Genomic DNA, 20,302 nt, shown 5'->3' with positions numbered 1-20,302 from the left:
AAATTCGGTGGGGGGGGGGGGGGGGGGGGGAAGGATCAGGTATTTGGAAATTTTATGCTCCCAAGACCTAATCAAGCTGACTGGAAAAACATGTGGTGATGTAACAGATCTTTAGGAGACTACAATGAGGTGAGCTTCAAACAGAGATATAAAGAACTTTGGACATAGACCAATGTGTAGAGACAGACAGATTTCTAGATGGGAATCAAGAGCGGTTTCTCTCTGTTGTCTTGGAAACGTGACCTAAAGCTAAGAAGGAGACCTTCAGCAGAATGATAAAGAAAATTGCAACTTGCTCAAGGGTTATGGAGTCACATGTAACTGACACGGGGACTTTAGTAACTAACTCCCAAATAAAAAGCAACTAACTCCTCTGTCTCATTAAATTCGCTCAACTATAAGCAAAGCCATTTGACATGCATATTAAGGTTGTAGAATTTTCATGTTAAAAATGGAATCAAGTAAATCAATCAGCAGGCAAGCAGGGACATTGCAGAATTCTCCACCCATTTCCTAGTTGCCTCCAGGGATTTGAGAGTTACCTTACAAGGCAGAATGGTTGGAGTGTCTAGCCAGCTGCACAGACTTCCCTTTAGTGGGTCTTAAATTTTAGTTTGCATAAGAATTATTATATTAGGCTGTTTACCAAAATTTATGAACCTTATATTTATGGGGCAATTTTGACAACATTAGACTCCATTTTACTGCTGGTGGCTCTGATGAGATAAAATTAACTGTTCTCTCACGGAAATATAAATTCAAGAGGATAAAATGTGGACTTCTGAGGATAACAATGTGGACTGGATTATTCATTCTGAAATGGTGCACCTGACTCTTCCCTGCGGGAGCCCTGTCTGTGCTGTTTGTTAGTGTGGGTAACACTGATAAAGTCTAATCACACTTGTCAAATGAATTCCCAGGGGATTCCTTGTAGCCTTTTGGCTCTCTCAATGGCTCCTTTGTCCACTGCTGCCTTCTTATTCTCCACAGAGACCCAGGGAGAGCCACATCATTGGATTCTCACCTGTTCAACAGGTTTTGTCTCAACAGTCTTTGAGGAATAAATACCAGTGAAAGGGGAAGAAAAGCACCCTTGGCTTTTGATTCCTGGGTGGTTAGATGACCTCTTTTAGTGTAATTCTAGACTATTTTGTGTAGAGGTGGGAGGAGGGTGCTCAAAATGCATTTTAATTTTCATTATCTATTCTCTTGATCCCCAGGATTGTGTGTTCTTTGTTTTGGGTAGTGTTACCTGGTATTTACACAGTCTATTTTCACATTAGAACCTGTTTTCATGATTCTTATTCTAGGGTGTATAACTGGTTGGGATTGAAGTGATGTGGTACAGACATAATACCTTGCCCATAGAATTCTCTAGGGAATAAAGGAGCATAGAGACTATGAAGAGGAATACCCCAGTACAGATTTGCTACTTGTGCTTGCATATATGAGACCCCATAATTATTTAACAAGTCCCTGTTGTAGAATATTCGTCCAGGTGGATGTGCAACTTTAAGAGGACGGAGATTCTCCACTATATTTTCACATGCACACACACACACACACACACAGACACACACACAAATTTAAGTTTTGAGTCACATGAATGTGTTATCCATTCAAAAATATTAAGTTAAAAAAGTCATCCTAAAGAAACAGGCCAATAATCTAGGGGAGGCAGCAGAGGATAATCTTACTTCTTTTGTGAAAGCAACACTATTCATTCCAGTGAAAATTCAAGGTCTGTTCTGTTTGCCGCACTATCCACATCAGTCAATTTTCCTCCCTCCTGAAGGCGCAGTGTGTGAACTGGCCTTGGGGAGGGAGTGTGTGTATGCATGTGTGTGAACCTCAGGGCATTTCTTCTTCCTCATGATATCCTGGTTGCTATAGTGCGGAGCTCTATTTGTGACACACAGAAAATACTTTAAAGAAATGCTGCTTCCTGACCATGACTTCCTGGGCAATCTGTTCTTCCGGAGACTGTTGAGCGCGAGAAGTTTACATGCGTTTCTGGACAGAGTGAGCCCAGCTCATCCAGACCGTGGGCACCACTGGGAGCCAAACCCCGTGGTAAGGGACAAACTGCCCCTTGCGGGGACCACGTCTCCTGAAGGCTTAGACTCTAGGGCATTGGCTCCTTCCTGTCATCTGTCTTCTCTCCTCAGGAGCAGCCGGAGGTACAGTTGGTGCCCTGTGTGTTGTATACCCAGAGCCGTTTCTCATACCTAAACCACCAGTGAAAACAGGAAGTGATGAAGCAGAATTTGCCCTGCATCGGCACTGAGCAACTTTTCTTTCTTTTTGTCATTCCTCATTAGGTGTAGACACGTGTGGCCGTCTGCACTGTAGGATCCCGGTTCTATAAGCTTTGGACTCCCTGGGATTACCATGCCGCCCCCCGCGGACATCGTCAAGGTGGCCATAGAATGGCCGGGCGCCTACCCCAAACTCATGGAAATCGATCAGGTCAGTCATGCTGGCAGCAGTTTGGGGGTTCTCTTCAGTCTTCTTTCTGTCTTGGAATTTTCACAGACTTTGGTTAGCTCTTTTGTCCTCCTTTCTCTCTCTGGCTGTGCTGAAAAATCTGTGCAATAATAGTTGCAGTGTAGTTTGCTTTGTGTACCAGATACAGTGACGACGGATGGGGTTTTTATGCTCGTTCAACATCTACTTGGATTGTGTGAATACAGGGTTTGTGTCTGAAGCTGGGTGAGAGGCAGCAGGGCCCAGTGGCTTAGGTTCCGGGCAGTTGGCACAGTGGAGGCTATCCCGGCCCTGCCTGGCAGGCGCTCATGAGTAGGTGCAGGTTGTTTAATCCTAGGCAACACGAAACTTTATTTTTTGATACACTTTCCCCTTTGATTTTTGCAGAAGCAGCCAACAAGTACATTACAGTAACCGCTTAATAGTGAAATTAGTATAGAGGGGCTTGCGCTTGCCTCCCGGCTAATTGTAATTTTATTATTAGTGTAAAATGCACTGTCTGTCTAGTGCATTGTCTGGCATGTAATACATCCTCAATACGTATTTAATGAATGAAAAAATATTGAAAAGATTTTTTAATATGGCCCTACCTTTAAAGGCCTCCTTTAGCTTGGGTCTCAACAGTCTTACGGTGTGGCTTTGATTTGATTTGATTTGATTTGATTATAGGTTATCTCAGGAAGGTTACTAGAGCAAATAATTTAAGGAAAAAAAAAAGATTGAGACTTATGTACACTTAGGGTTTCATAAAACAAATACCATAGAATTCTAGGTGGCTTTTAATATTTTCACAATTAGGCTACCATGGCAACTCCACTTTTTATATATGTTCTCAGTACTGTTCTATGATTATGATCTATAAATTTTTTTCCCCTGGTCAGATATTATTATCTGGTTGAAGAATACTGTAAGAGTTGTATGGCATTGTGTGGATCCAAAAGACTATTGACATAAATTATAACGGTCAAATCAGAATCAGTTGAGCTTGAGTGTGAATTTGAGGAAGGGTAAAATTTTAGGATTGTTGTCAACAAAGGTGTCATCGGTCCAGCTCATCATTGTCATTTTAACTGCTCTACGAGGCAGTTTTTGTGGAGCTCTAGAAGCAACCCATGTGGGTAGAGAAGCCCATCCGGTAGTTTTATATACATTTGTGTCAGGTAACAGATGTTTGTCCTTTTTCATGTGCTGTTCGAGAGAGGAGGTGAGTTGAATTTTAAAATATGCTTGGGACTACCTGGTGCAGACTAAATACAGTTAGGACTAGGTTTGCTACTGGCTAACAGAACCAACGGCTTCAAAGGGGAGTTGACCTCTTACATCCACATGGCAGTCCTGGGCTGGCGTGGTTGGTGCTCTGGGGACATGAACCCAGGCAGGCCTCTTCTGTCTTGTTGCTTTGCCTTCTCCATATGTGTGGCTGAGGACGGTTGGTTCGGGCTTCACCTGGGAGCTCATTGGAAATGCAAAGTCTCAGAACCTACCCCAGATCTCCTGACCTAGAATCTGCATTTTAGCTAGGTCTCTAGGAACTCCTGTGTCTAGTTAAGTTTGAGAAGTACTGAGCTGGATCCCTGGTACCCCAGGTCTGGGGTACTTGTTTAAATGTTCTTGGGGCTTCTACCTCAAGTGATTCTAAGTCAGTGGTTTAGTAAATTTTTCCCGTTTGATTCTGCCGTGGCTCCGGGAACCTCTGCTATCAGGCAATAGCTCCTGATACACATTCTTAGGGGTTTGTGAAGTCAGTGTCCTGTTCTTGCCTTTGGGGATGGCCTTTGGTGTGTGTGTGTCTTAACACTTATTTTTTAGTTATCTTTTTATTTTGGAACAATTTTAGATTAATAGAAAAATCGTGAAGAGTCTATTGAGAGTTTCCATAACCCCTTCACTCAGTCTTCCCTAATGCTTAATATAACTGGTACATTTCCCAAAATGAAGGCATTAACAATGGCACATTACTGGTAACTAAACTACAAACTTTATTTGGATGTCAGCAGTGTTGCCACTGATGTCCTCTTTCTGTTCCAGGATCTAATCCAGGAATGCCAACCACATTGTAATATAGTCGTCATGTTTCCTCATTCTCCTCCAGCCTTTGACAGTTCTTCAGTCTTTCCTTGTTATTTCATGGCTTGAAAGTTTTGAGCAGTAACTTTAGTTCAATACAGTTTTTAAACAGAGAAATGGCAAGACTAGTACAAAGAACTTCTGTCTACCTTTTATCCAGATTCTTTAAGTATTAACATTTTGCTTCATATGCGTGACTGTTTTCTCCATTTTTTCTCTTTTTAATATATAGCTTTTTTCTGAACCATTTGAGAGTGACTTAGAGGCATCATCCCCTTTTACTCCTAAATACTCAGTGTAAGAACAAAATCCTTCTTTTACATAACCATAGTCTCTTTATAAAAGCCAGGAAATTGAACAGTAGTTCAAAACTATCATCTAATTCAAAGTCCATAGTCCATATTCAAGATTCATCAGTTGTCCCAATAAGATCCCTTATCCCTCCAGGCTCATGTATTACATTTATTGTCCTGTCCCGATGGTCTCCATTGACATGGAATGTTTCCTTAGTCTTTCTTTATCTTTTGTGGCCTTGACAATTTTGTAGAGTACAGGACAGCTTTGTGGAATATTCTTCAGTTTGGGTCTCTCTGATGTTTTCTTCCCAGGTTTTGCATTATCAGGTGAAATGCCAGAGAGATGATGCTGTGTCCTCTTCGGGGCATTGTATCAGGAGGCACCTGGTGTTTCCTTGTCTCGTTCTTGGTGATGATCCGGTTTTCCAAAGGCAGATATGAGGTTCACAGAAGTTAAGTGATTTGCCAATTCATGAGGCCAGGACACACACCCAGGTCTCTCTTACTCTGAAGACTGAACTTTTAAACAGTTGGCTAAATTGTGGGCCTTGTGGTATTGCCATATGGAGACTACACAAAGGATTAGAAACCTAACCCCTTATTGCCCTGCAGCTACTGAGATGGGAGTGAGAGACTCATGGCAGTGCTGGCGTCAGGTGTTGTTTCTTGATTGGGTCAGAAATTGGCCCAAGAATTGGAAATGTATTTGCACATGCAACAAAGACTTGAGCCATGATTCGTACTTGGACTTTTCTTCTGATCTTTTACCTTGTTCAGTGAGGGTCGCATAACCTGCCTCTCTCCTGTGGCAGGCTACCTTTGTTCAGAAAGCTCTTTGTTTCTTTTTACCCTGGGTAGCTACTATTTCAGTAAAAGGTTATTTCTGGGGCTTTGCTGTCGCGTGTTCTCCTGAAACCTTGAGTATCCTTCCGCTTATCCCATTGTGTTGTCCCTGTCACCTTAAACCGGTGGTCGGACTCAACCTTGAGCGTGCCCAAGGATCACCCAAGGAGCTTGTGAAAAATGCACATTTCCAGCCGAGCTGCAGAGATTTTGATTCTGTCGCCAGGGGTGGGGCCCTTCCTCTGCTTTGTGAGGAACACTTAAGTGAGGTTGATGCAGGGGCCCCCACACCTCCCAATCCAGGGGCTCGTGAGAAACCGTCATGAGCCTGTAAATTGCTTCATCTTTGAGTGCAGTTTCTCTAGTGCCTGGAGAACAGTCCGTCCTTAATCAATGGATATTTAATTAATGAGTAACTGGAAGAAGGAGCACATTTCTGCTCAGCTTTGCTCTATTGATGCCTGTTTGGTTCAAGGGGATGTCTGCACGGAGCCGACTGGTTTGTTTTCTCTCCAAATTGTGAAGAGACAATTCTGCCTTTCCACTCAGCAGGAAAAGCCCCTATGGGATTTTTACAAGAGGAGTTTGCCATACCATAGGAAGCCGTCAGAGGAGTTGTAAACTATCTCGTTGGCGGCTTCTGCTTTGGCCTTTATGGTCTGTTGCTGAGTTTCACCCTCAGGGGCCACTTGAAGCCACCAGTCGGTGGTTGTCTGGACACACTGAGCCTTAAAGCCTCCCATCCCCTGTCCTGGTTAACTTACTATTTTCTGAACAGCTTATTTTTCTCAATCAAGAGTATAGAACCCTCGACACTCTGACGAGAGGCGTTTGCTGAGAGTTAGTGTGGCCTAAGCAATGCAGTACACTCTCCAGGACATTGAAACCTGGATGGGGCCCCGGAGCCCCCATATTTGTGAGAGGCTCTGTTACCCTCTTTGAGCCTCAGTATCTTCATTTTGCAAAGCTGACATAATAATTTTGCACTTTCATGATTCTTGTGAAGATTAAAGAAAATGTGTGAAAAAGAATGTAGGACATCGCCTGGCTCAGAGTAATTACTCCATAAAGGCAGCCCTGTTTCTGCCAGTTTAAGCAAGTTCTCCTTAGACTAGGAAATGAGATGTGCTGGTTTTCTTTTTTACCTGCTCTTTGTCAAGAATGGTTCCCTGGCTTTCTCCTTCTTTCTGTGCCTGATGTTTTTATTTTTATTAAACAATTTTTTTAATGTTTATTTTTGAGAGAGAGTGGGGGGGTGGTGAGGGGCAGAGAGGGGGATACAGAGGACCCCATACAGGCTCCACACTGACGGCAGAGAGCCAGATGTGGGGCTCGAACTCACAAACCATGAGATCATGACCTGAGCCCAAGTCGGACGCTTAACTGCCTGAACCACCCAGGCACTCCTGCCTAATGTTTTTAATGTTTAGGAACAAGAGACAACTAAAGGGTAAGTGGGAGGCATCACCTAGTAATAAGGGAGAAGGCTAACTGGACATGCAGCCAGTTGTGCTGTGGAATATTCACTGGCTCCCTAGCACTTCTCCTTGATAGTTTCTTCTGTTTCTTGGCCACGTGCCAGCATTCTGGGCAGCAGATATTCTGTTCCCACATGTGCGCCTCAGGCCTCTAGTTTCTCCTGTCTGCCCTGCCCCACATTCCTTCCTTTCCAAGGAGTGCACTGTGGCCAGAAAGCCACCACTCCTGTCTGCGCCTTACAAGTCCTCTGCTTATGGGTTTGCGTGCCTCCAGGATCTCATGATGCCCTTGTCTCCTGCCATCCTCTTCCCACCCCACACCCGCACCCACTGCCAGCAGAGGAGGGAAGGGATGGTCCTGCCCCTGTCCCAGGCCATTCAGTCTGTCCCATCCCCCGACTCTCTGGCTGCACCTGTGTTCTAACCCGTCCTTTCCCCTTACCTGAGGCTTTGCCCCATCACTGTTGTCTTCAATTGTTCTGTTCTTCTCTGCTTTCACCAATAAGCTCTTCTGTTCCTGCCTTGGAAGGCCCTTCTCTTGACCTAGTAACTCTCTTGCTAGCGTGTAATTTAGGTTGTGTCTTTCCATTCTAAGTTGATTTAAATGTTGTCAGTATAGACCATCACCTGTGCTGTGTCAGTATCTACTTAATCTGAGAATGAGTAACAACTTTCCTCTCCCTGGAGCTGCTCTCTGATGGCTGCAGTGCCTTCTGCTTTGCTAAATCGAGTGGTCCTCCCTCCGCCTTGCTTGGCCTCGCTGTCTTGGTTACACTTGGCAAAGCTGCTTATTCTGATCTTCTTGAAACTCCCTGTTCTTCATTAAGCTACAGTCCTGAGATTCTCCCTCCTTGTCTGATTAGTCTTTGTGAGTTTCCTTCATGGTTCCACGACTTTCTCCTTTCTAAATTTGCCCCAGCCTCAGTGCTTAGCCCACTGGTCTGTGTGTTTACTACTGATACTCTTTGTCTAGATTCCATGTTCTCTCTTGGCTTGAAGTATAACTTCTATCTAAGTAACACCAGCTCTGTCACCAGTGTGCCCCTGCTGGCTGGCCACCAGGTCTTCTCCATTTGATAGATACGTTATTCCTCTATATAAGCCTCCATGTGCCTGCAGAATACAAGCAAGTGATTGGTGAAACTGTGCAGATGTAAGCCTGCAGAAAGGTGGTGTGATAGGAGTTACCAACTTTTGGAAGTTATTTCAGGTAGAAGAAGGATGGGTTAGATGTGTTGTTCACAACCCCAAGTGTACAGACTCCATCCTGTCCATACAAGGAAATAAAGCCCACTTCTACTCAGGAAAAGCTAGCCCAAGCCATCCCAGCAGGCAAGGGGTCTGGGTCATCTCTAATATCTGTGCACCGGACAAGCCCTTGGGAAGGTTGTTATGCATCATGTTCAGGCCCAGAAACAATGATGGGGAGAGATGCATATATTTTTTTAAATGTTTATTTTTGAGAGAGAGACAGAGAGACAGAGAGACAGAGAGCACCAGCGAGCAGGTGAGAGTCAGGGAGGGGCAAAGAGAGAGGCAGACAGAGGATCTGAAGTGGGCTTGATGCTGATAACAGTGAGCCCGATGTGGGGCTTCAACTCACAAACTATGAGATTATGAACTGAGCCGAAGTTGGACATTTAACTGACTGAGCCACCCAGGTGCCCCGCATGGTTTTTTAACCTTAGTTGGATCATTCTCAAGGATCCTTCTCAAATCCTTCCCAAATGCTTCAAGGGTGAGGGGTGTATGCAGTGTGTTTGAAGGCTTTTCACACTCACTCCTGCAACAGCAGCTTATATTGGCCTTTTGATTTTTGCATGCTTTTGCAAAAGATTTTGTTTGAGGAGAGTATAACACAACTAAAAAAAAGTAAGTCATGGATGATTCTTGAGTGATCCTAAGACTTGAGTCAGATTCTTTCTTTACTTATTTAAGTTTTTCTTAAAATTTTTTTTTTTAAATGTTCATTTATTTTTGAGAGAGGGAGGGACAGAGCATGAGCTGGGGAGGGGCAGAGAGTGAGGGAGACACAGAGTCCGAAGCAGGCTCCAGGCTCTGAGCTGTCAGCACAGAGCCCGATGCAGGGCTCAAACTCACAAACCGTGAGATCATGACCTGAGCCAAGGTCGGATGCTTAACCAACTGAGCCACCCGGGTGCCCCTTGAGTCAGATTCTTTAATTTGACTTGATGTCCCCTCCATGATTTCCCTTCATATTACCCAGGGTGCAAGGTATCTTTGTATTGACCAGGGTTCAAAGCTGCTGTGTGCAATTTTTAAGTACCATCTTGCTATATAGAAGCTTCCCCTTTAGAAGTATGTCCCTGCACATGCATGTATGTGGTTCGTTTCTTGCTGTTTCTTTCTGAGAGTAAACCTGCTTGAATTCCTCCTGCTTCTGTTCAGCCCTTCATTCCTTTAAATCCTGGCTTTGCTAACACTGCCCAGAGCCTTCTTTGTATTCGAACCTTTGCTGAGTATCTTATAATGCAGTTATTTTTCCATCCTTCTCATTTCTTATACCATTTTCTTTGCCTGTAGCTTTTATTCAGTTAATATAGTATGCACATAATGTTGCTTACATTTTTTTAGTGTACCCATGTCTTTTGAAGTAGATTATATGCTCCCGGTGATCAGTCAGCTTGTGTTTTACGTGTATTTGTACCCTGTGATCCCTTACATCGATCTCTATTTCTGTGTGTATCTACTTTAGGTTTGAACTATGAACAGTAAGGATGAGAATAAACCATTGATATTCTCCATCCTCCTAGCAGAAAAATTGTAGTAGCATCCTCTGCCTATATATGGTCGGGGATATTATTTCCCTAAGAGAAACCTACATGATGTGTTTTCAGGCAAGTGTGTACAAAATGACTGCCTGCATTTTCCCCTTAGCTATCCTATTTCTGTAGATATGGTTTTTTTTTTTTTTTTTTTTACATTTTTTAATGTTTATTTATTTTTGAGAGAGAGAGAGAGAGAGAGAGAGAGAGAGAGAGACAGGCAGAGAGAGAGGGAGACACTGAATCCGAAGCAGCCTTCAGGCTCTGAGCTGTCAGCACAGAGCCCGAGGTGGGGTTCGGAGAACCCATGAACCATGAGATCATGACCTAAGCCAAAGGCAGACATTTAACTGACTCAGTTACCTGGGCACCCCTCTGTAGATATTTAAGATAAAATCTAATATGTATAACTTTGATTTACCCAAGACCTTTTTTTTTTTTAAAATTTTTTTTTTTTTTACGTTTTTATTTATTTTTGAGACAGAGAGAGACAGAGCATGAACGGGGGAGGGTCAGAGAGAGAGGGAGACACAGAATCGGAAGCAGGCTCCAGGCGTCCAGCCCAGAGCCCGACGCGGGGCTCGAACTCACAGACCGCGAGATCGTGACCTGAGCCGAAGTCGGACGCTCAACCGACTGAGCCACCCAGTCGCCCCTACCCAAGACCTTTTTAAAGCTCATTAATTGCATAAAGCACATTTAAATTTTTGTGCTTGACATTGGAGTTTTGCTCATTCTGTACATAATAATAACAGTAGCAGTAGAAATAATAGCATGGGCCATCTGATGAGCACATACGATATGCCAGGCAGTATGTTAAATGCCTTGCAATGGAGTATTTCATCCCCCAAAAAGACTTTAGATATCCTAGTTCATAATTGTTCACAAGTTCATTAATTTGCCTCAGATCACACAGCTAGGAAGCTACTGATTTGAATCCAACACTGCATGATACTAAAACCCAGGCCATTTCTACTAAACCATAAATCTGTTTCGTAGCTCTTTTTTAAAAATTTTATTTCAGCCTAATTGAGGTGTGATTGACATGCATTATGAGATATTTAGAGTGTACATCATGGTGATTTGATATACATACTGTGAAAGGATTCTCCCCCATAGAGTTAATTAACATACCCATCACTTCACATATTTATCTTTGTGTGTGTGTGTGTGAGAATGTTCAAGTTCTACTTTCTTAGCACATTTCAATTATACAATACACTGTCATCAGCTGTAGTCACCATGTTTTACATTAAGCTTTATTCATCTTATAGGTGATAGTTTGTACCCTTTCGCCAGCATCTGCCTATTTCTTCTACCTCCCCAGTCTCTGGCAGCCATCTTTCTATTCTGTTTCTGTAAGTTTGATTTAAAAAAAAAATTCCATGTGTAAGTGATATCGTGTAGTATTTGCTTTTATTTAACTTACCTTACTTGTTAAGTAGTTCTTTTTCAGATTCTCCATCTCTTATGCTCCTCCCTAATTGTTCCAACCATTAACACCAGTCTGATTTGAGGAGACACATACACCATTGCCAAATTTGCTTGCTCCAGCCACTAATGACGTGACTTCCAGGGACACACTGTGTTATGAAAGCAAAGATGGTATTTCTTTAAAAATGAGGGGCAATGTGGCCACTGGCCTAGGTTACTCCAGAAGGAACCACCTGAAATGAGACATCCTGTTGAGGCTGGACACTGGTAAGGCAGTTTGACTTGGTGCTTATAGGCATGGGCAGTGGGCAGACTGATAGGGCCTGAAAGTCTGGGCTGCCACTTGAGAGCTGTGTGACTGGGGGCAAGCCTCCTGCTTTGTAAGAAAGAATTGGCAGTATTCATACATCCTTCCTGGCATTGTGGGGATTCAGTGAGATCATCATTCAACACTCTGCTTAATAATGGTAACCACTAGCAGTCAGTTATGAGTTTTCAGATTGGCACAAGCTTTTTGTGTTCCAGGCAAGACTGGAACCAATAATACAAACTTCTACTTAGTTGCATTAAAGTCAGTTCTGTAGCCTGAAAACCCATAATTCCTGTGACATTTAAATATTGACAGCCTGGTGAGCTAAAATGACAACTGAACCCAAAATAAGTTTTGAATTCAGAACTTTAAGATCACATAGCACATAGAATGCACAATATGAATGTACTTAATACCACTGAACCGTACATTTAAAAATGGTAAGGGCCACCTGGGTGGCTTAGTCGGTTAAGCGTCTGACTTCAGTTCAGGTCATGATCTCACATTTTGTGAGTTTAAGCCCTGAATTTTGCTCTGTGCTGACATCTCAGAGCCTGGAGCCTGCTCTGGATTCTATGCCTCCCTCTCTCTGCCCCTCCCCTGTTCGCTCGCTGTGTCTCTCTCTCAAAAATAAATAAACATTAAAAAAACCTTTATAAAAATGGTTGCAAGTGGAAATTTTATGTTTCATATTAAGTTTATTTATTTTGAGAAAGAGAGCAAGCAAGTATGTGAGTGCAAGCCAGGAAGGGGCAGAGAGAAGGAGAGAATCCCGAGCAAAGCCTTATGTGGGGCTTGATCTCCCCAACCTATGAGATCATGACCTGAGCTAAAATCAAGAGTCAATAGCTTAACCAACTGAGCCACCCAGGCGCCCCTGGAAATTTTATGTTGTGTGTAGGTTACCACAATACACAAAGTTTTAAAATCCCGTAGAATCGAGAAAATGAGATTGGATTTCTGAAAAGCGAGGATCCAACTTTGCATTGCAAAAATTAAAAGTCCTGAAATTTTCCTAGACTGTTCTTTCCTGACTTGTTGGATTGTATCACCATTTCTCAGCCTCAGAGCCACTGAACTTTTGGACTGGATGATTCTTTTTTTTTTTTTTTTAATTTTTAAATGTTTATTTTTGAAAGAGAGACAAAGTGTGAGCCGGGGAGGGGCAGAGAGAGAGGAAGACACAGAATCCAAAGCAGGCTTCAGGCTCTGAGCTGTCAGCACAGACCCTGATGTGGGGCTCGAACTCATGAACCATGAGATCATGACCTGAGCTGAAGTAGGACGATTAACTTACTGAGCCACATAGGTCCGTCCCCCTGGACTGGATGATTCTTAGTTATGAGTGCTGTCCTGTGCATTATAGGATTTAAGCTGTATCCTGGCCTTTACCCACTAGGTGCCAGGAGCATCCCCTCCCCCGGTTTTGGCAACCAAAAATGTCTCTAGACATTGCCACATGTCCCCTGGGCAATTGACGAATTTCTCTCTGTTGAGAATGGACTAAATTGGTGGTTCCCAAGCTTGGTTCTTTGCTGGAATCACTTACGAAACACATTGAACATACGGAGAGGATTATTTGTAGGTACATTCGGAGGCCCAGGGATTCCTGTTTTTATCAAGCTCCTTGGTGATGCTGATGCTCTTGGGGCCAGATTTGGAAATCACTGTTGTGAGGCCCTCTAAATTTCTGACTCTCTCTGTTGGCGACTCATCTGGTTCCCACAGTAACCTTCAGTGTGTGATTCAATACCCGCATCAGTAAAATGGTCCTACTAATTCTTCACCTCTCCTTACTTTACACAGTGTCCAAACATAGCACCTGCAGGAGCTCCTTCTGTTCCACATGACAAAGATGTGACAAAGCCCGTGTGCAGCTGCACTATTGCTTTGTGTGATGTCATAATAAAGGTAGAATGACACTGTGACAGGAATAGTCATTCCTCATCTGATTTTGCAACTGTTGGACTTGGTATTGTAGCTGTTATTACTTAAACTTCCTTTAAAATAAAGTGACTGGGCCATTTCCTTTTCTGGTTTAGCTCCCTCTCGTTGTGTGACAGAGTCTATATAACCCCATAAAATAGCGTTTGCCATGCTTTGGAAGGGAAAGACAGCAAACCTATTTCTCCCCTCAACCATGAGCTCAGTTTAATTGAGCAAGAATGAATGCTACCATTCTGCTTTTCCTTCTGAAAATGAATTGCAGATTTTAGTTTGCTTTCTAGGTAGATTTCAGCAGAGAAATCTTTCTGCAAGGGGGTGGCTCTGGTGAGAGGAACGTGCCTTTCCTTGTTCCCACCATGCATTCTAAATATATTATTACATTTTATTAATTACCCTTGGGAAGATTTATTTTTGTCCTTCCATCAAAGCCATCCATGATCAAAAGACAACCAAATGGCTTTGAGATAAGATATATCCATTTTCAAAATGATTGTAGATGGACCATTACTCTGGGACAAGTTTGTGGTGATCTGTTTGGGTTTGTCAGCATCATCACGATAGGATGCTGGTTATTTCTGGCTCACTTCTTTCTTGACCTCCTGACCCATATAAACAACCACGTATCAGCCTATTTGCCTTGGCCATCTATGTCCCTTGTCCTGCAAACTCAATATATTCAAAACTGTCCTATCATGCCTATCATGCCTTCTACTCCAAGACCTGTGTTGCTTTGCTCCAGAAACTTCATGTTTTCCTTTTCCAGGTGATAGGTGAGAACATACACGTAGTTTGCTGAAGCTGAAACTGTATGTCCTCCCAGGCTCTTCCCTCTCCATTGGCTTTTCTGTCCAATCAGTTACCTCAGTAAACTTGCCTGCATCTGGTCCCTTTTTATCACATCTGATGCTGCTGCTGCTCTGGCTGGCCCTGTTTTCCCTGGGCAATGTGGAGGAACAGAGAGAGCAACAAGGGAGGACTTAAAAATAAGTGTGTCAGCAAGAGGACGATATCTCCATGAGCAGATTATGAACACAAAGGAGGTAGATAGAAATTGAGGAATATATGGGTATCAGAAAGAATCAATTAGAAATCTTAGAAATGGAAAATATACATATGGTAAGTGAAATATAAAAAAAGAAGGAAAACTACAAAAGATAAGTAAAAACAATAGAATGCACAGACAGAGTAACCCTAGAGTAGATTTGGCTAAAGAAAAAATTGATAACTTGGAGAATGAGAATGAGGAATTCATTCAGAACATAGCTCAAAAGATGAATGAAAAATATGATTGTGAATTTGTGTTAAAAGGATACATTAGGAAGTTGTAACCTATGTCTAGCTGGCAGTCCTACTAATAAAGAATGCAGAGCACCTGGGTGGCTCAGTCAGTTAACCATCTGACTTTGGCTCAGGTCATGATCTCATGGTTTGTGAGTTTGAGTCCCATGTTGGGCTCTGTACTGATAGCGTGGATCCTGCTTCAGATTTTCTGTCTCTGTCTCTGTCTCTCTCTGCTCCTCTCTCTCTTTCTCTCAAAAATAAATAAATAAACATAAAAAAAGGACAAAATGAATGGTGGAGAGGCAATATTTGAGGAAATCCTAGCTAATATCTTACTTCTCTGGAACTGAAGAGAAATTCTGCAGTGGGAGAGAACAGAGGCTCTGGATTTGGCTGATTGGATCAGTAGAGGCTCTGCTATTCGGAGCTAAATGGACTTAGTACTTTATCCAAGAGCCACAAGAAAAGGAGAGGTTTATAAGCAGGGGATTGGCATGGTATGATTTGTACTTTTAGAATATGTCCCTACTGAAAGCAGCCTAAAATCTGCAATTCATTTTCAGAAGGAAAAGCAGAATGCTAGAGGTCATTCTTGCTCAGTTAAACGGAATTCTCGGTAGAGGGGAGAAATAGGTTTGCTGTCTTTCTCTTCCAAAGCATTTGTATGTTTTGCAAGAGGTAAAATGAAATGAGAGAGATTATTTAGACAGCCCTTGCAATAGTCCAGGCAAGGAGTGATATGCCGTGGCTTAGGATAGTGATGGGAGATAGAAAGAAGTGAAGCATATGTCTCATCAAGATGTCTAGTAGGATTAAATTGACACGAAATTGATGATTGATTATATGTAGGGGGTGTCAGGTGAAGAGGAGGGAAATGTTAAAGATGATTCCTAGATTTCTTGTGTGAATAGCGAATCGTGGTAGCAGCTATCAAGATAGTGGAGGGATAGTTAGGTGGACTCACAGTCTTCATGGAAACCTTACACAAATGGGTACAGGAGAATAAAGCAGGTATCTGTATGACTGTACCTCCTTTCAGATTTTCTTTGGGTTTCAATGCACTGGCCAATTTGTCCACTTAACTGGTCTCTCAACCTCCAGTGCAATCACCTGTCATTAGGAAATGCACTTGACTATGTCACTTTCCTGCTTAAAAACTCAGGATGGGTCCTAATCATCAAGAGTTGTTTATAGGACTTAGACATCTTTTGCCTCTGAGTTGCCTGTTTAACCCCTCTCTCATTCATGCGTATGACACTGTTCATATGCCACATGAGCCATGGCTTTGCATTTGCTAGACTTATAACCAAAAGTACCCTAAGCAACCCAGATATCATCTGTTTTTAATTGCTCCTCTGTACCCAGAAGCAGAATAAAGAAGAAGGTTTAGTGAGTCACCTGTGAGATTGACTTGGTGGGGCCGAAGAGCCAATAATATGAAGGGCAAGGAAGCTATAATGTTGATTCCAAGCTTATTTTCTGGCAAACTAGAAGAAGATGAGTAAAAGCTGCAAATTAGAAAAGAGTTTTGGGGTAGGTTTTGAGTCTGAGGTTATGGAAGGATACACACTCAAGTTACAATGGCCCAAAACAGAAGGGAACTACACAGAAGTGAGGGCTGGATGTTGGATTTGAGCATAAGGTGAGAAGGGGACCAGAGCACAGAGAATTCTTCCACTGGATGTCAGAAGTCTCAGTGTTCACTTAGGGTTTCGTCACAAGGCAGTGTCATCTACTATTCTCATGGAAGTGCTGAAACATCATGCATTAAATAATGTTTATCATGACCTCACTATGTGCCAGGAACCAAGATGCCCAGAAGTCCAGCACCCTTCCCCTTGGGTGTTAGCTCTGGGCACTTGGTCTTGTTGTTCATGGTTGCCAGGGTTTCAGATTTGGGATGGAGTTAAAGAACGCGGATTCTGAAATGACATAGGTCCAGGTTCAAATTCTGGCTTTGTTCTAGATGTTTTAAGGCTTTGAGCAAGTTACTTAACATCTCAAGATCCTATGACAGTTTCATCATTTGTAAAATAGGCTTAGTAGTATCATCTTATAGGGGATATATGATAGTCATTCAATAAATTGTAGCTATTATTATTACCATAAGTGTCAGAAAGGCTGGCCAAGTGATGATAGATAATAAAAGTCTAGGTTGATGATGTCTCAAAGTTAAGGGAGTTTTAGAAAGTGCATGAGGTTGTGGCCATTGTTTGCATATTCCAAACCCTTCAAGAAGAGCCTGTTTTGTTATTCTTCAAGGCTACGGTTCAGCCTTAGATTACCATTGCCCCATTCATGGGACATCTATTTGAGACTTGAAAGTCCATGTCCTTCCGCTGTTGGTTGGCAGATGTCCCAGCACATCCATTACCATTCAAGAAAGAAGGATGAATTGGCATTGGTGTATCCACTCACAAACAAGTAAACCCACCACATAACGAAGAGAGTCAAGAAATAAAGGAGGGGGAGAAATTGAAAAAATAAACTCGCTTCTTAAAAACTCCCTTTGCCACCAGTTCCTCTCAGTGTGCTTTTGACTGCTGTCTTATATCGAATCTTGGTTTCTTTGCAGTTGGTAAACCTTCATAATTCTGTTTTTAAATTGAACCTGAACAAAGTAAGGTTCTGGCTTTCTTGTATCTGCTCACCTAGACTGATAATACCCTACTCATGTGGGTCCACAGTCATTTCTGTTTATCCTACTGAGCCTGCCTGTCCTTTAAATTTTAAATCATGCACATAAATACTTATTAACCTTCCACATATGAATTTGACACAAACAAGTAGACTATTTCACAGGAGTGAGGGTAGGCCGACCTTATGACCTCAGCTGGTTTGGAGTACAAATCCCTCCTTTCCACAGAGAACACTTGGTTGCAAGCGTGTGGAGTATAGTGGTGTGCCAGCCAGTGGGGAGTCATCTGGGCATACTTCTTGGAAAGCACTGATATTAGGGAAAGTTGAGAGGGAGATAGGAAATAAGAGATTGGTTGTTATTGCTGCCTGAGATACTGAAATTTGGGGGAAAAATATGTTTCTTATGTCCCTAGCAACATTGGTATTAGGATAATATAAAATAGGGACTGGGAAGGAGAATCAAAAAAGATCATTGGTATCAGTCGTGCTTTGTTTTTGCATTGTTCATTTTCATACTTTTGTCACTTTCTAAAATTTCAGTTTCCCTTCCAATTGAAGGGAAATACAGTTTCTACTGAGGAGGAATATTAGAATACCTCAAAGAGAAAGGGTTTTTTTCACTTATGTGTAACCCACTAACACACAAAAGTGCTAATTATTTATGTCTTTGCTCATTTACACAGTCCAATGATTTTTTTTTGACACAAAGATTCTACTTTATCTTGCTAAAATGTGATATTTAATTAGTTTCATGAAGCTTGAAACAAGTCATTATAAAGAAACCATTTCTGAAACAAATCATTTGTCAAGAAAAAGGTGGCATAGCCTATCATCTTTCAGTTTTTAAAATTAATGTGATCCGCCTGGTTGTACTACTTTGGAGATGTAGTTGTAAAGCCCTTTGTCACTTCCGACAATGGAATCTTGTGCCAGTGATTCACATTGGAACTGTTATCAAAATACTTGCTTTCCAAGAACCAGCTAACTTTGCCCAGGAAAGTGTGGTTTTGTCATTCTCGTTCAGATTATTCAGGCTGCCCATAGGAAGACAGTAGGCACTCACACCCATTTCAGAGCACATCACATTCCTCCATACAAAAGTATGGAGGTAAATAGCTCTGAAGCATGGAGACTCATCATAGGGCTCCTTGGGGTGGGGGTGGGAGGATAAAGCTGTTCTAAGATGACTTGTGTCATTGACACAATGTCAGGAAGCACCTCCGGGAACTAGGCGGGTTACTGTACATTAAAGTTTCTCCAAATCCTATTGTAGGCTAAGTCGTAGTTAACATGCGTATCCCTTCTCAGAGGTGTCCTGACATGTGGAAGCTGGGTTTCTTTTCTTTCTGGGCCAACATTACTCATAACTGCTGTGCAGAATATGTTCAATGAATTTCCATCTATAAAAGCAAAGTAAAATCCCAAGTGCTGTGCTGTATCGCCTCAAAGTGTCAGAATAAAGCATCTGTCACATTCTTTTAAAGCATTGGAGAAAAGCTTTTTAACACACTGAAACCAAAAACTTTAAGTCTTTGTGGAAAATAGTTTTGCAATTAAAGGACTGTAAGACGCTGGCCGTATGGAAGGGCAGACGCATGGTGGGGATCGGAGATTGCTTCTGCTTTCCTCTTGCTATGTTCCTTCTTTAGCTCCTGCGTGAGCTTTAGCGGCTGTCGGAAAGAGACCAGAAGAAAGGGAAAGAAGCTAAAAGCCTGGAAAAAGAAGACGTGGTCTTAATGAAACAATATTTGCTAATTGCCTGCCTTGCGGGGGCCCAGTAGCCACTTGCCTGGGAAGTGACAGAGGTGTCTCAGAGGTGGTCTCTGCCTCCATAGCAAGTGTAACTGAGTTGGCAGACAAAATGAAAATGAGTTGAAGAATGAAGAATAGGAAGAGATGAGAGCCAAAGGCAACAACAGGGCTGGAGTCACTCAAAGAAGAAAGAGGAATTGGATATTCATTCATGTATTTATTTCATCAACTTTTAAAAAAAGTAGCTGTAAAGTGGCAACACAGGATACAAGAATTTTGAAAGAAGCTCTTCATAAATAACATTATGCAGTGTCTTACTCTGTCCTGGGTGCTATCTCAAAGGTTTCACCTGTGCCATCTCAGTTCATCTTCATGATACTACAGTGTGTGAGTTACTGTGTTTATTTTCAGTACAGAAAACGGAATCACTGAGAGAAGTCGTAAACCTAAGGATTACAAAACCCAGAGTTGCAGAAGTTGGAGTTTAAGCCCAGGAGGTCATTTTCTAAAGATGAGAGCTCATAGTTGGGGGAAGATCTAGAAAGGCAGGGAGTGGATAAAAATTCAGCATTCCCAATGCTTTCCTGGTGTCTGTTAACTTAACGTCACCACATAAGCACTTTCCCCCCTGTGTCATTAAAAACATTTGAAATGAGTGAGGTTTCAGTGAAACCAGGCTCTGTTTTCTGGGCGATGTCCGTTTTGGGACAAGTGTGTGCCTGACAAGTGACTGTCGGAGGCTAGAACTCCAGCCCATAATCCGTAGGTGCTCACAGCATGTGGTCACAACACTGGGGGTGCTATCAGCCTCCATGGGTCAGTGTCAAGGGAGCAGTGTGTGCACGGACAGATTTAATAGCCCTGAGGTGAGCCTTTGGGCTGGATGAGTCTTCAGGACAGATGCCTCTGCCAACGGACAGGAACAGGTGGTTAAACAGGAACTGTGCTCATAGGAGGCATGTCAGGGACAGGGACATGGAT

The 20,302-nt window shown here is 42.5% G+C and overlaps 1 protein-coding gene across 7 annotated transcripts in view; it reads left to right on the top strand.

Annotated features, from left to right (window-relative positions):
- The window catches only part of ELMO1 (engulfment and cell motility 1), a 536,725-nt gene that overhangs the window by 100,174 nt on the left and 416,249 nt on the right, over positions 1–20,302 (top strand). For 5 of the 7 annotated variants that reach the window (XR_006298577.1, XM_043589269.1, XM_043589266.1 and 2 more), the window contains exon 2: positions 2,322–2,469. Coding sequence is in view for 6 of the 7 variants with exons in the window: in XM_043589269.1 (XP_043445204.1) it covers positions 2,392–2,469 (78 nt within the window). In the remaining variant the exon portion in view is untranslated. Of the gene's footprint in view, positions 1–1,964; positions 2,181–2,321; positions 2,470–20,302 lie in introns of those variants that run through there. The other 2 variants (XM_043589270.1, XM_043589267.1) reach the window with 2 other exon arrangements.

This window comes from Prionailurus bengalensis, chromosome A2 (genome assembly GCF_016509475.1).
Source record: "Prionailurus bengalensis isolate Pbe53 chromosome A2, Fcat_Pben_1.1_paternal_pri, whole genome shotgun sequence".
Lineage (NCBI taxonomy): Eukaryota > Metazoa > Chordata > Mammalia > Carnivora > Felidae > Prionailurus > Prionailurus bengalensis.
The sequence above is the reverse complement of the archived record's forward strand: the minus strand, read 5'-3'. Positions and strand labels throughout refer to the sequence as shown.